At 44.7% G+C, this 14,355-nt stretch overlaps 1 protein-coding gene across 4 annotated transcripts in view; it reads right to left on the bottom strand.

The window, feature by feature from the left end:
- The window catches only part of RPS6KA6 (ribosomal protein S6 kinase A6), a 70,198-nt gene that overhangs the window by 5,083 nt on the left and 50,760 nt on the right, over positions 1–14,355 (bottom strand). For 3 of the 4 annotated variants that reach the window (XM_040088839.2, XM_058423958.1, XM_040088841.2), the window contains 7 exons: positions 5,638–5,763; positions 4,582–4,671; positions 3,806–3,964; positions 3,208–3,369; positions 2,722–2,798; positions 1,909–2,026; positions 727–867 (listed from right to left, as the gene is read on the bottom strand). In XM_040088839.2, the coding sequence (XP_039944773.1) occupies positions 727–867; positions 1,909–2,026; positions 2,722–2,798; positions 3,208–3,369; positions 3,806–3,964; positions 4,582–4,671; positions 5,638–5,763 (873 nt within the window). The remainder of the gene's footprint in view (positions 1–726; positions 868–1,908; positions 2,027–2,721; positions 2,799–3,207; positions 3,370–3,805; positions 3,965–4,581; positions 4,672–5,637; positions 5,764–14,355) is intronic. The other variant, XM_040088840.2, reaches the window with a different exon arrangement.

Below are 14,355 nucleotides of genomic sequence, written 5' to 3'. Positions count from 1 at the left end.
CTCTAAAGTTCTTTAGGAAAAAAAAAAAAAATCAGTTGTTGAATCCTTCCAATGTCTAAGCATGGGTGCCTGAGACTTCTTTCTCTTTCTTTTGTATCCCTTAGATGTAGGAGTGACCTGTTAATGTAGGTCAGAATTTATATCTTTCAAGCCAGATTAGCACCAATTTCTCAAATACAGCCACTTCAGTGGCTACTCAGGTCCTGACTTAGGAGACAACTCAAGAACTACCTTACAGAAAACACACACAAAAATCTCTTCCTCTACAGAGGTTAAAAATAATTATTTACTAATTTAATTTGTAGAGGGACTGTATACAAGGGCCTGAAGTGCCAGGACAAGGGGAATGACTTCCCACTGACAGAGGGCAGGGTTAGGTGGGATATTGGGAAGGAATTCTCCCTGTGAGGGTGGGGAGGCCCTGCCCAGAGAAGCTGTGGCTGCCCCTGGATCCCTGGAAGTGTCCAAGCCCAGGCTGGACAGGGCTTGGAGCAGCCTAGGACAGTGAAAGGTGTCCCTGCACATGGCAGGGGGTGGATGGCCCAGCTTTAAGGTCCCTCCCAACCCAAACCATTCCACCATTCCATGAATTTGTCTCACTATGTAACTTAAATGTGTTGGTACTGTAGAAAACAAATAGAAAAAATGAGACTTCTGTCTGTAGCCCTAAACCAACTGAACTCCTTGCACAGCCCCCAGCTGAAGCAGCATCCCAGGTGGGTTTACCTTTACTAGATGTGGGGCATCTTGCCTGTTGAGCTGATAATGAGGCAGCTGGTCCCTACAGGCAATCCAGGAATGCTTCAGCACCTGCTCGGCCGTGTACCGCTGGTGGGGATCCACGTGCAGCATGTGTGACAACAAGTCCTGCAGGGAAGGGAAACACAAAGATTACTCAGTCCAAATCATCTTAGGTGGCCTTTAAAGCAGAAGGGATGGCAGCAATGAGAGGAGCACCCGATGTAGAGGGATTAACATAATGCCAACACACAGAGATCAGCAGACAAACAGGATCAATCTGTGTCCTGATACTGCAGAAGGCTGAGAACAATGTGTGGTACTATTGGAGCAGTTCAACAGAGCCAGCCTTGATTGCAAAGCAACTCACTGTTGTGCCTTTCGTGTTTATTATGAATGTAATCTTTAAAAGACTAGAAATACTATTCAAATGTAGCAGGCAGATTTTATGGAGGAAAGCTATTATTTGCAAATCTCCCTCCTTGTTCATTCTGCACTTTAGGCTCTGCTGACTCCTTACTACAACTGAATTCAGAGACAGTGAGACACCAGCAAGGAATTTTTCCGTCAAGAAGCCACATAAAGCATAAAGCCAACAGCAATGGACATTTGTTTTTGCCTGTTAGAAGCATTAGCAATAAGCTACTGATTAATTACAACGTTGGTCCAAAGGAGAGGTGGGTGGGAAGGGCACAGAACAGAGACAGCAATAGTTTGAAATAAAACCAAAATATGAGCAAGCTGACAGAATGTTCCCTTTGTTTTAGGTACAAAATGTGAAGCATTCTTAAATAGCATGAGAAATTCACTTCTGTGTAAGACAGCAGCAGCCAACAAGCATTCTGAATCACTCCTACTGAAATGAACAAATAGTGCACTTCCAAATGATCGGGAAAAATATTTAAACATTAATATTAAATATTAATGCTGATCTTTTTAAAAGGTAACACTGGTGATTAAGATACCCACAGAATGGGTCAACACCATCCCAGGGAATCCATATTGATTACAGATGGAGTCTTTAAATAAAATGTTGGAGCATATATCCTTCCCTGCAATAAAGTCTGCAGATAATAATAACAAACCACACTTATGGAGCAGTCTAGCTGATAAAGCTCAGTAGACTTCATTGGAATTCTACAAAAATATAAAACCAAAACACATTTTCACCTTTGCTGCATCTGAAACAGTGTCCCAGTTGCCTCCGCTTAGAGAGAATTTTCCACTGCCTATCCGTACTAGGATCTCCTCAGGAGTATCATTGGGACCATTGGCAAATGGAGTATAGCTGGTGAAAGAAAAAAAAAGAACAAAAACACCTTGTTAGATAAAAACTGCAAGAAATTGGTAAAATCTCGCTAATCAGAGTCAATATCCCACTGCCAACAGAAATATATCACAATATATAGACATACTATAAAATATTATTATTTCTAATATTAAATGGGAAGTACAGATTTATCAAGAGAATAATTTCCAATAGACAGAATTTAGCCATAAGACTAAAAACTTGCTCTTTTTCTGTTAGAGCAGAATTCAGCAAACATCTCTCATTTGGCCACTAGATGCTTCCTAGAGTTTCATCAGGTTTGAATGTTCAGGAAACTTCAGAGATCACAACCCAGAGTGTTTTACACAGGAATGCAGCAGGGGCAGGAGACACAAGGTGAGTAAAGGGGATGGGGTGGGAGGACAAGAGGCTGGAGGGTAAAAAGAAACCCACCACATATTTTCACAGACTCAGTTCCCTCCTGAAAACGGTGGGAAGTCTTTGGCTCCCCCAAGTCCTGCACTATGGGAAGAGAAACCTTGATCCTACTTGTGAGATAAACGTGGTTTATTTGGCTTTGACTCAGAGCTGCCTGTCCCACCTGAGTGTCTGTGTCATTCCATGAGCCAATGCCTCACCATTTCTATGGAAGCAAGGATACAGGCAACATTCTGGGATTTTAGGTAAACAAAACAGCTCAGAAATGTTCTTACCCTGCCAACATTGTGTAAAGGAGAACTCCCAAGCTCCATATGTCACAAGCAGCATCATATCCTTGTCTCATGAGAACCTATGAAACAAAGAGAGTTAAATATTTACCATATATTAAAAAAAAAAACAAAACCAAACCCAAAACAACACTACAGCCTAAGGAAGGGTAAGACTATCCCTGGATCATGTCAGAGATTTGATTACTGATTTTCTAATATACAGGTTGCAGTAAATACCAACAATATTTCTTGTTCCCAGGTCATCTCTTAAGTTTTTCAACAGGCACACATCTTATTTTTGAGTGTGGACTCTGCTATTTTTAAAGCAGGTTTATAATAAACACATTCCCCAGTGTTTAAAAAGCATGTGTGATTATATTTAAAGAAAAGTAGCAGAACTGTTGAATATTTTTCAAAGCATTGCTGAAATGTCTAAGCATTTGATGCATCAAAAACAGCATAAAGAAAACACAGAGAAGCTTGAAATACCTCTGGTGCTACAAAGTTTGCCGTGTAGCAGGGAGTTAGAAGTAGTCCATTTTCTCCTCGAAGTTGTTTTGCAAATCCAAAATCACAAATCCTGATGGAATCAGCATTGTTTGAATCATCAGTGTATAAAATATTACTGGGTTTAAGGTCTCGGTGCACCACCTTTAAGCAAAGACATTAGAAAAGCCATCATTTAGGAGAAGCAGGTACATTTGTTTGTAATTTACAATTTATGAAAGCTATTCTCTAGAGGAATATACTTATGAGAGTTTTAAACAACTATATAACTTTAAAGTACCAAAAAATTCTAGTTCAAGTAATGTAATAAAAACCTCCTGGTTCATAATGCAATTGGAACCAACATCACCATTTGGCAACAAGGACAAAAATCTGCTTTTTCATAAAGCGTAGAGTCCAAAGAGTAAGCCCCCGACACAAAGGCTTTGCCAGGATAACAGGATAAGTTGTTTCTATTATTCACCTTTGTGATAAAATACAAAGCCTTGTAGCATGAGAACAAGCCAAGCAAAGCACACAGGGCAAAGGAGTGGCAATTTCAGAGCTGTGACAGGGGTGTGGGGTGGGAGGGCTCACTCACCCCCTGGCAGTGCAGGTAGTCCACGGTCTTGGCAATGGTGAAGAGCACAGCGCTGGCCTCCCGCTCTGAGAAGAATTTCTGCCTCAGGATCCGGTCCAGCAATTCCCCCCCCTTCATCAGCTCTGTGACCAGGTAGATGAATCTGCCATCATCATACACCTGGGGAGAGGTTGAACAGTGCACTCACACAGAATACACTCCAAGCTATTAAAAGGCAACATCTGCAGTTACACATCCCCAGAAATCCCCTCCTCCCACAGGAGCGGACAGCACAAACAGCAGGGACTGCCAAAGCAGGGAGTGCAAGGCAGCTCATGTGTCATCCTGGAAGTTCATGACTCAAGCTGTTAATTCATCACTCTGAGTTACATTTCTCAGTGTAAGAACTTCTGTTGGAAGAGGAGAGCAGCCCTACAACTCCCTACTGCTCCTCCCTTCTAGGGTCATTCTGGCATAGACAGGACAACATGCAGGCCACTGCTTTTTCTTTTTCTTTTCTCTTCTTTTCTACACATTGGCTGCTCCTTTGAAACAAGAAGAAATATGGCATTTCTAACCTTTACATCATTTATCATTTCAGGCTGGTTAAACAGGCTTTAGAAAAAATTAGTATCAGGACAAGGTTGTATTTTGAAACACTCCCTCTACTATTACATACTGCTCTCCCAGTAGATTTTTCTATAAAAGAAAGTTAATAAATACCAATAAACTGCCTATATCTGCATTTATTTTTTCAGCACTGTCTAATAAGAGGCAGCAGGAAAGGAGGTACATACATCCTTTAAAGTAATAATATTTGGATGTTGCCCATAACGCATGAGAATCTCGATTTCTTCTGAGGGATCCCTTTTGCTTTTATCAATTATCTGCAAAATATAACAGGAAAAACAACTTGCATAAGCAAAGTCTATTTAACAAAGGCATTTTTTTGTATTTATATTCTCATTTAAACAACAGAATAAAAAAATTCTAGAGTTCATTACTTCTTACTAGTCATGAGTAATTAATCTCCCAGCTTCTAATCCCATTTATTCATTTCTTGCTCTATCCTTGTTAAAACACTGTCATTAATGCAGCCTATCCTGCTCCACTGAACAAGGAAATGCACTGGTCTGAAGCATCACTAATTCCCTGCAGCCCAGTTCCACCCTTGTGAATCCCATTTTATTTCCGGTGTTACCATCGTTGTACAGGATTTTCAGCTTTCAAGATTGTAACTTATAACAGAATCACAGAATGTGTAGGTTGGAAGAGACCTTCAAGATCATTGAGTCCAACCCATCTCTAATACCTCAACTAAACCATGACACCAAGTGCCATATCCAGTCTTTTTTAAACACTTCTAGGGATGGTGACTCCACCACCTCCCCGGGCAAGCCATTCCAGTACTTTATCACTCTTTCTGTGAAAAACTTTTTCCTAATATCCAGCCTATATCTCCCTTGTCGCAGCTTGAGACTGTGTCCTCTTGTTCTATCTGTTGTTGCCTGAAGAAAGAGACCAACCCCCAGCTGACCACAGCCATCCTTCAGGAAGTTGTTGAGAGTGATAAGGTCACCTCTGAGTCTCCCTTTCTCCAGGCTAAACAATCCCAGTTCCCTCAGTCATTCTTCATATGGCTTGTGCTCCAAGCCCCTCACCAACCTCGTTGCCCTCCTCTGGACACGCTCAAGCATCTCAACGTCCTTCCTAAATGGAGGGGCCCAGAACTAGACACAATACTCAAGGTAAAGCACATAAACAGCCACAATAATTAGAAAATTCACAAATATGAGTTTTCAAATCTACTAGTCAATATTATCAGAATGTCAGAGTGGAATTTATGCCAATACCTTCACAGCAAACTCCATGTTTGTAGCTACGTGGATGCATCTCTTGCAAACAGAGTAGGAGCCCACACCAATATCTTCCTTCAGTTCATAGACATCAGTGAACTGTGCACTGTTTCCATGAAGCTGCTTTAAAAAAATCACAGGCTAATGGTTATCTAAAGCAACAGGATTCTCTTTGCCATTACACTGCTACCAACAGCAGAAGTTTCTACTGCTTGCTCATGACTTTTCTTTGAAATTCTGCCTCCAGAGAAACAGTAACCCACTTTTAAAAATCAAAAAAAAGGAAGTATTTAATAAGAAATGTTTTATAACGGTCTCCTCAACTGTCGCAGTGTCCTTCTCGGAGCAGCGGCTCCATCCACCCAAGCTAGCTCTGACACTGCGATCAGTCGGGGAAAACTCCTCTGAATTTTGGGAACCAGAGGAGCGGCTAAGGGGGTTTTCCCCTGATCATGGGAGAGACCTCGCTGAAGACGGAGGCAGGAGTCGGACTCAGTTGGAGGGCAAAGTCCAAGGTGTTTATTCAGTCCCGCCTGGGGACATCCTAACCTCAGGGAAGCTGCTCCAGCCGAGCCGCCCGGGGTGATGAGCTCCGGGATTAAATACAGGGGAGGGACTAAGGGAGGAGACAAACCAACATCCAATGAGGGACAAGGTGGGAGTGGAACAGGGTTGGAGGGACATTTAAAGAAACCAATGAGAACATAAAGGGAGGAACCGCCTTGGCTCCTGCCCTATCACTCGATGTCCTTACCCAAACTCTAGAAGCCGGGAGGAACAATTGAATGACAGGCAGGGCCCGTAGGAGGGGACTAGGAGGAATATGGGAGGGTTGACAGAGAAGGGGGGCAGGGACAAACGTTAGAACATAACATTTCTTAGGAGAACAGGGAAGTGAAGAACAAACCATTACAACGAAAATAAATAACATAAAATACAATATGAAAATAAATAACACAGAGCACAATGCAACATTTCCCCCTTTTTTATCAAATTAGGAGGAGGAAAACTCAGTCCATGGGAGATACCCCTAAAGCTGAGAAAATAAAAAGGATGATAAATAATGTAAACAGAATGCCCAGAAAAAGCACTGTCAGGGAAAAGAGGGGATATTTAAAGGGAGAGGATACGGCGCTTTCTCCTTCTCCAGGCGGTGTTGACTACTTGTGGGGCCTCTGCTGGTGGTTTTACACTTTTAGGGATGAATGGTTTCACTCACTTGGATGGCACCCACCTGAGACCTGAGGGAGTGGACACGCAGGTGTATCCACAACCCCAGGCGACCAGATCGTAAGGACCCTTTGTCTCCCGGGTTGCTGGATCTTTAAACAACACTGGTAGCTTTGCTTTCAGCTGCAGCTGGCAGTTCTCCCTGAAATGGTGCACGATTGGCGGGTTAAGATTTTCATATGTACAATTTAAGAAATTTAAGGTGAACAAGGCCTTGGACAACCGGATTGAGGGTGTTTCTATTTTTACAGCCTGTTGTTGCTGGCTGAGGACCCTTTTGATGTTCTGGTGGGTCCTCTCCATGATGGCTTGACCTGTCGGGGAGTAGGGGATGCCTGTTTTGTGCTTTACTCCCCATTGCTGCAGGATGCTTCTGAACTCCTTAGACTTGTACGTGGGCCCATTATCAGTTTTTATTGATTTGGGGATGCCCAGGAAGGAGAAAGCCTGTATTAGGTGTTTCATGGCATCACCAGACTTCTCCCCTGTGTGGGCAGAGGCATAGACAGCTCCAGAAAAGGTGTCCACTCATACATGGACATACTTTTGCCTACCAAAGGACATGATGTGTGTCACGTCCATCTGCCATACCTCACAGCTCTTCAATCCCCTGGGGTTCGCTCCTGCACTCAGGGCTGGGAGTGTGTGTTGTTGGCATGAGGGACACATTGCCACAATTGCCCAAACCTGTTCACGAGTTAGGTGGAACTGGCGGACTAGGCCTGGTGCATTCTGGTGAAAAAGCTGACGGCGGATTTTGGCTTGTCCAAAGATGTTTGGGAGTGGGGCCATTTCCACAGGCGCAGCAAGAGCACCAGCCCTCCTGTTGCCTTCGACTATGAATCCTGGTAAATCGGTGTGTGACCTGATGTGCATCACATAAAACTGTTGCTCTCAGTGGGAGATCAGATTTACTAGTTTTGAGAGCAAGTTGAAAAGTGCAGTGTTGGAGACCTCACTCAGTACAGCTTGCTCAGCTCTGGATACTACACCTGCTACATAAGCTGAATCTGTGACCAAATTTAACGGTTCAGGAAACCTTTCAAAAGCTCTAACAACTGCAGCCAACTCAGCTACCTGAGGTGATCCTTCCACCTCGACAATATCTTTTTCCCACTGCTGAGTTTGAGGATTTTTCCATGTTATTACTGATTTATGAGATGTTCCTGATGCATCTGTAAAAACGGTTAGAGCCTTTAAGGGCCTCCTGCTCGGAACACTTTTTAATGACAATTTGAACTGAATTTGTTCTCTAAATAATTTGGGAGCAGGCTGATGAATTGAAATTTGACCTGTGTAGCTATCCAGAGCAAACCGCAAAGCTTCATTCTCTTGAAGCAGGTGCTCCAACACTACCTTTGCGATTTGGCCTGAGTTTACCTCAATTGGGATGTGAATGCACTCAAAATCACATCCTGCCAACTCCCTGATCCGGGTCCTGGCTTTCCGGATCAATTCTGCTACCAGTTTCCATGGCCTGGTCATTCTTTTGGACCGGTGGTGACTGAGGAAAACCCACTTGATGATTAAGAGGGGATCCTTACAGTCTTTGTCCTTTTTTGATTTTTCCACTCTTTCCCACTGAAAAATCATCCTGTGTAGGTGTGGCAATTTGCCTAAAATGATGAATCTAAATGGCAAGTCTGATTTGCACCTGTTGGCCTGTCTGGTGGCCATACAGTCCTGTACCTTTTCTAGGGCTGCTTTTGCCTCTTGGGTGAGGGTCCTTGGAGAACTTAGCTCCTGTCCCCCTTTTAACAGATTGAAGAGGGGGTCCAGGTCCTCAGTGGTCAGACCGAGCCAAGGTCTTACCTAATTTAAAGACCCATACAGCTGCTGGACATCTGCTAAAGTCCTGATGTTATTTTTGACAACCAATTTTTGCGGCACAATGGTCCGCTTACCAATCTCCAGACCCAGGTATTTCCAAGGCTGCATCCTTTGAATCTTTTCCTCCTGAAGCTCAAACCCTGCAGCAACCAAAGAATCGATTGTCAGGTCAAGTGCGTGGGACAGTAAGTCATCATTGGGGGCACACACGAGCACATCATCCATGTAGTGCAGGATGATGGCTTCTCCTGCAGCTGCACGCACTGGGGACAGCAGGGAAAAGAGGTACCACTGACAAACAGATGGCGAGTTTTTCATCCCTTGGGGAAGAAATTTCCAGTGGTATCTTTTCCTCAGGGCTTCTCGGTTGAGGGTAGGGACCGAGAAGGTGAAACGTGGGGCATCGTCAGGGTGCAGAGGGATCTGGAAAAAACAATCTTTGATATCAATAATTGCCAAATTCCAATTTTGGGGGAGCATCGCTGGGGATGGCATCCCTGGCTGGAGAGAGCCCATGTCTTCCATGACATTATTAATTTGACGGAGGTTGTGGAGGAGCCGCCACTTGTCTTTGTTTGCTTTTTTTATAACAAAGACCAGGGAGTTCCACGGTGATGTGGTCTCCACAATGTGGCCTTTAGCCAGCTGCTCATCCATGAGCTCCTGAAGAGCCTTCAATTTTTCTTTACTGAGCAGCCACTGCTGTACCCAGACTGGTGAATCAGTTTTCCATTTGAGCTTCTGGGTAGGGCGCTTTTCAGAGACTGTCATCTGAAAAACCAGGGGGACATCTGGGATGCCAATCGTGACCCCCCCCACTGGGCCATCAGGTCTTTCCCCAACAAGGGCTCCGAATAATACAAAACAAACGGACACAACGTAGTCAACTGTCCGTTTGGCCCCTCAATTTGCATGATACTCTTAGACTGTTTTGCCAATTGCATTCCCCCTACACCTTGTACATGCGCAGCCACGTTTTGCAGTTCCCAATGTGACGGCCACATCCTTTTGGGTATGATCGTCACATCCGCTTTTGTGTCCAAAATTTCTTTGATGTTTTTGACTTCCCCACCCCAAAGGACCTCACACCATATTTTAGATTTGTCCCTCCCAATGATTTGTTTGGTGCAAACCTCAGGGTGTCTGTTCCTCATGATGTCCTTCTCAAGAAACGGGTCCAGTGCTGGAATTGCCTGAGCTATTATCTGCCCTTCAGGCAGAAACAAGGGTGGGCAGACACAATGCAGCCAGAGAACGAGTCATTCAGGGTCTGATGAGACAAGACCTGGAAGGATCTCGATCTCTTGCAGGGTGTGCTTAGTGTCCCCAAGGATGACATACTTACTATCAATCCATTGCCAAGAGCCCGGTTTCTCTAGATCCATTGAACCCAAATACCAATCAGCGTCACTCAGGTAGAAGGGCTCTGTCAGCTGCAACCTGAAAGGCTCCCGGAGACATTCAGTGGTTAGATTGGGTCTACGTACGTCATGGTTTGAAAAGGTCACGTCCGGTGATTTCTGCTGAAAAGCAGAACTGGTCAAAGCAGGCTTAGTTTGGTCAACTTTCGCACCTTTTGGGTTTTTCTCCCCTCCCTCGGACCTTCCCCTTTTGTGTTGGCGCACTGGGCAGGCCGGCGCTCCCCCCTCAGTTTTTTGACTGATTGCCTTTGGGCCTTTGAGGCCCCCTGCCCCCATGGGCCCTAAAGTCCTGAAACTGTCTTTTTAAAGGGCATTGAGATGCCCAATATCCAGCCTGATTGCACAGGAGACACGCTGATCTCCTGGGTGGTGGTCTCTGAGGATTTCCCTGGGGTGGTAGCGGCAGCACAGGCACCGCATCTGCAGCAGTGGCCCTTTGCAGGGGCTTGAGTGCATCTCTTGAACTCTGGCTTTGGTGGGCAGTCATAAAGGGAACCTTCTTGGCGCACACCTGGAGCATATCTTGCAGGGCTGGAGGAGGTTCCATGGGAAGGCTGAGAATGGCCGTCTTACACAGCTCGTTCGCATTGGCCAGAGCCATCTCTTCCAGCACCTCCTCCCGGGCTCCCTCCTTTTTCACCTGTAACTTGATAGCTTTCATTAATCACTCTACAAATTTTAGGAAAGGTTCTGATGGTAATTGCTTTATTTTGCTGTAAGGTTCAAGAGGGCCGTCAGGCTGCAGCGAGAAAAATTCCTTTGAAGCAGCATCTTTGATGCGCTCCAAAACCTTCAAAGGAACATCCTGAGCCTGCCTGGGCACCGAGACCCATTCTCCTTCACCGCACAAATGGTCCAAACGGATTGGCAGGTTGTTGTTATCAACCACCGTTTCAGGATCTTGCCAAAGCTCAGGGAGTAATTCTCTCAACAGCTTCTTCCATGCCGCTTCCCAGAGCCGAAACTCTGTTGAGGACATGAGGCATGAGAAAAGCTGCCGAAGATCCAAAAGGACCACCACGCTTCCTGCTAAATTTACTTTTAAAAGACTGCGAAAGTATTCACTTTTGCATCCAAACTCCTTGTGAGCTTTACATAGATCCAGAATTGTTTGTTGGGAGAAGGAATCCCAATTGCCACAGACAACACCTCCTCTTTTTGACGGCTGGAAAGTGACCGGTGCGGCAGAAAGAATAGGGATTGGATCCTGGTTCCGGGTCACCCCCCTGCCCCCCGCAGTTCTGGAGCGTGGGAACCGGAGGTAGAGGCGGGGAAACTGTGGGAACCAAAAGCAGGGAGGGGCTGGAGGCATGATCAACAAAGGGTGGAGTTGGAGGGTGGAGATTTGAGGACAGAGGCGGTGCCAGAGGGAAGGAGGGGATTGGGAAGAGGAAGAGGTTGGTCGGGTTAGGAAAGGGATTCTGGGAAGAAGGAGGGCAAGATGAAGAAGACGGCTTCACATGGCTTCGGCCATCTTGTGGATCAAAAGAGGAGGATACCACACGGCAGCATCCGCCATCCTGTGGATCCCCCGCTGTGAAAAGTGCATATTATATGGCTCTACGCAAGATATTTACTATATGTATTATGTTGCATTGATTGGTAATGTTGTATTAATATTTTGATAGTATGGTAAAGGTAGTTTTGTAGTTAAAATGTCATTTTTATATACCAAACACAAGAAAATGTAAAACTTTCAGAGAAAAAAAAATTACTACTTCCTTATCAGAAGAGACCAACTTCTCCTGCCTTGCTCAGCCCTGAAGACGCCATAGAGATTAAAGGAAAAAAGTGATACTAACCAGAGACAATTCCTTGTTTAAATGGAATTTATGCATTATGTATGAAATGTAAGAATATTCAACAGGCTATTGCTTTTAAGAGATATTCCTTTGTTAACGGGGGTCCTTCTCCGGAGCTTTTTTGCTCGGGGAAGCACCCAGACGTCTGTAATTTTGTTTTTTTATTGTCTCATATTGTCCTAACCTTAATTGTTCAATTTTTTTACTCTAATTCTATTTTTATAACCATCTTATTTACTATTAAACTTTCAAAATTTTAAAACAAGTGATTGACGTTTTTCACAATTATGGTAGCAGAGGATGGTTAGAACACCTCACTGCCGGTGCCCCAGTGGAATCAGGGTGAGGATGGCATTGTTGGAAATTAACCATGTTGCTAGGAGAAGTACAAGGAAAGAATGTGCTGACAAACGAAGCATGAGGAACGGACCAAGACGTCGCGGTTAGGTGATCACGGTGGTCAAAGAAGAATAGAATTTATGGTGGGAGCCTTTTGTGTAAATAGAGATAGGGAAGCAGGTGTTGTGGGAACGGGATATAGTCTATAGAAATTAGAAGATTAATGTTAAACTGAAATGTCACGTATAGCACGTACGTTGATGATGTAATCTGTAAGAAATAGTATAAAACCTGTAAGAAAATGAGGGTCGGTGGGATTCTGATTTGGGACGCTAGTCCCCGGGTCCCTGGGCCCGAATAAAGCACCGCATAAACTACTTTGTGGTTTGTGTTTCTCTTCGTTGGGCAACAGTTTTCTGGCGACCGCGGCAGGACTCCGAAGGTTGCTGGGGCGGTTCGCGAGGTGATCTACTCCACGCCGGCACCAGGTGATTTCTGGGGAGACATCAACCCGTGCCCGACCCCGCGCCTGTCGGACAACTACGAGGTAAGCCCAAAAGGTGCTTTATTCTTAAAGGATTTTAGACGCCTGCCGATTAAGACGGACCTACGATCCGCACGGTTGGGCTTGGACGTCCCAGGTTGGTGGAAAAAAATTGACCGTAAATCTCGACGAAAGTTGAGTAGGATCAATACCTGGTAGCAGGATATAAGGTGGTAAAGGATATAAAGTGGTAAAAGATGCCATTTAAAGGGTTTAAAACGTCCTCGGCAGGGATTGAAATCCCGGAGGACTCACCACTGGGTTGTTTAATAAGGAAATGGAAAGAAGGGAATTTTGGTCAAGAATTAGCTAAAGATAAGTTGATTGATTTTTGTAATCATGTTTGGCCGCAATATGACACCGCGGGAATGCAGTGGCCTAGGAATGGGACACTGAATCATGATATTATTACTCCAATGATGCATTATTTACAGGATAATGGTAAATGGGAAGAGATACCATATTTGGATCTGTTTTATTACTTGGGACGGAGAACGGATTGGCAGAAGGAATGTGGAATAATGGTTCTAACTGTGGCAAATGAGAAGTGTCGGGGTTGCGAGAATCGGGATCAAAAGGCGGACTATCTAGTTAAATATAAAGACCCTGAGGAGGATGTGTCCCTACTGGTCTCCCCTAGTGCTCCCCCACTTGAAACTGCTTCGGAAGAAGAGGGAGAAGAGGGTGGGGAAACAAGGGAAAAAGGGGATGGCAAGAGTAAACAGCATACCCCGATATCTAAACGAACAAGGGGTCACCTAGTCTCTAAGAAAGGGGGCCGGGAGGGGGGAACACACGTAATGGCCCCGCTGAGAGAGGCGGTGGGACCCCAGGGAGATCGAGTAATGGTGAAAGTTCCGTTTTCCCCGAATGACCTGATGATCTGGAAGCAATCTGCAGGATCTTATAGGGAGGATCCCGACCGTACGGCCAGGGTAGTAAAAATGGTAATAAAAACTCAGAACCCTGATTGGAATGATTTACAGGTTTTATTAGATACTTTGATGGACTCTACTGAAAAGGAAATGGTGTTGCGGGCTATGACGGAAAAGGCGAGAGAAATGATAAGGTTGCGGGTGGCGGATGGAACTCTGAATGAATTAGTACCAAGGGAAGACCCTGAATGGGACCCCAATACAGCACGGGGACACCAAGCATTGAAGGGATACCAGGAATTATTAATTGAAGGAGTTAGAACAGGCATTCCAAAGACGGTAAATTGGTCCAAACTTTATTCAGTGAAACAAGAAAAGAATGAATCCCCTTCTGCTTTCTTAGAACGATTGAAGGAAACTGCGAGACGGTATACTAGTTTAGAAGTAGAGGGGGAAGCGGGAAGGTTACAATTGGCATTAATCTTTATGGGGCAGTCCCAGGAGGATATTAGAAAGAAATTGCAGAAGTTAGAAGGTGAGGATACCCGTAATTTAGAAAAATTGTTAGAAGTTGCCTGGAAGGTCTATAACAATCGGGAAAAGGAATCGGTCAGGAAGCAACAAGCTAGCATGTTGGCAGTACTCCAGCAAGCTGTGGGGAGAGGTAATGGAAG

Source organism: Hirundo rustica, chromosome W (genome assembly GCF_015227805.2).
Source record: "Hirundo rustica isolate bHirRus1 chromosome W, bHirRus1.pri.v3, whole genome shotgun sequence".
In the NCBI taxonomy this organism is placed as follows: domain Eukaryota; kingdom Metazoa; phylum Chordata; class Aves; order Passeriformes; family Hirundinidae; genus Hirundo; species Hirundo rustica.
The sequence above is the reverse complement of the archived record's forward strand: the minus strand, read 5'-3'. Positions and strand labels throughout refer to the sequence as shown.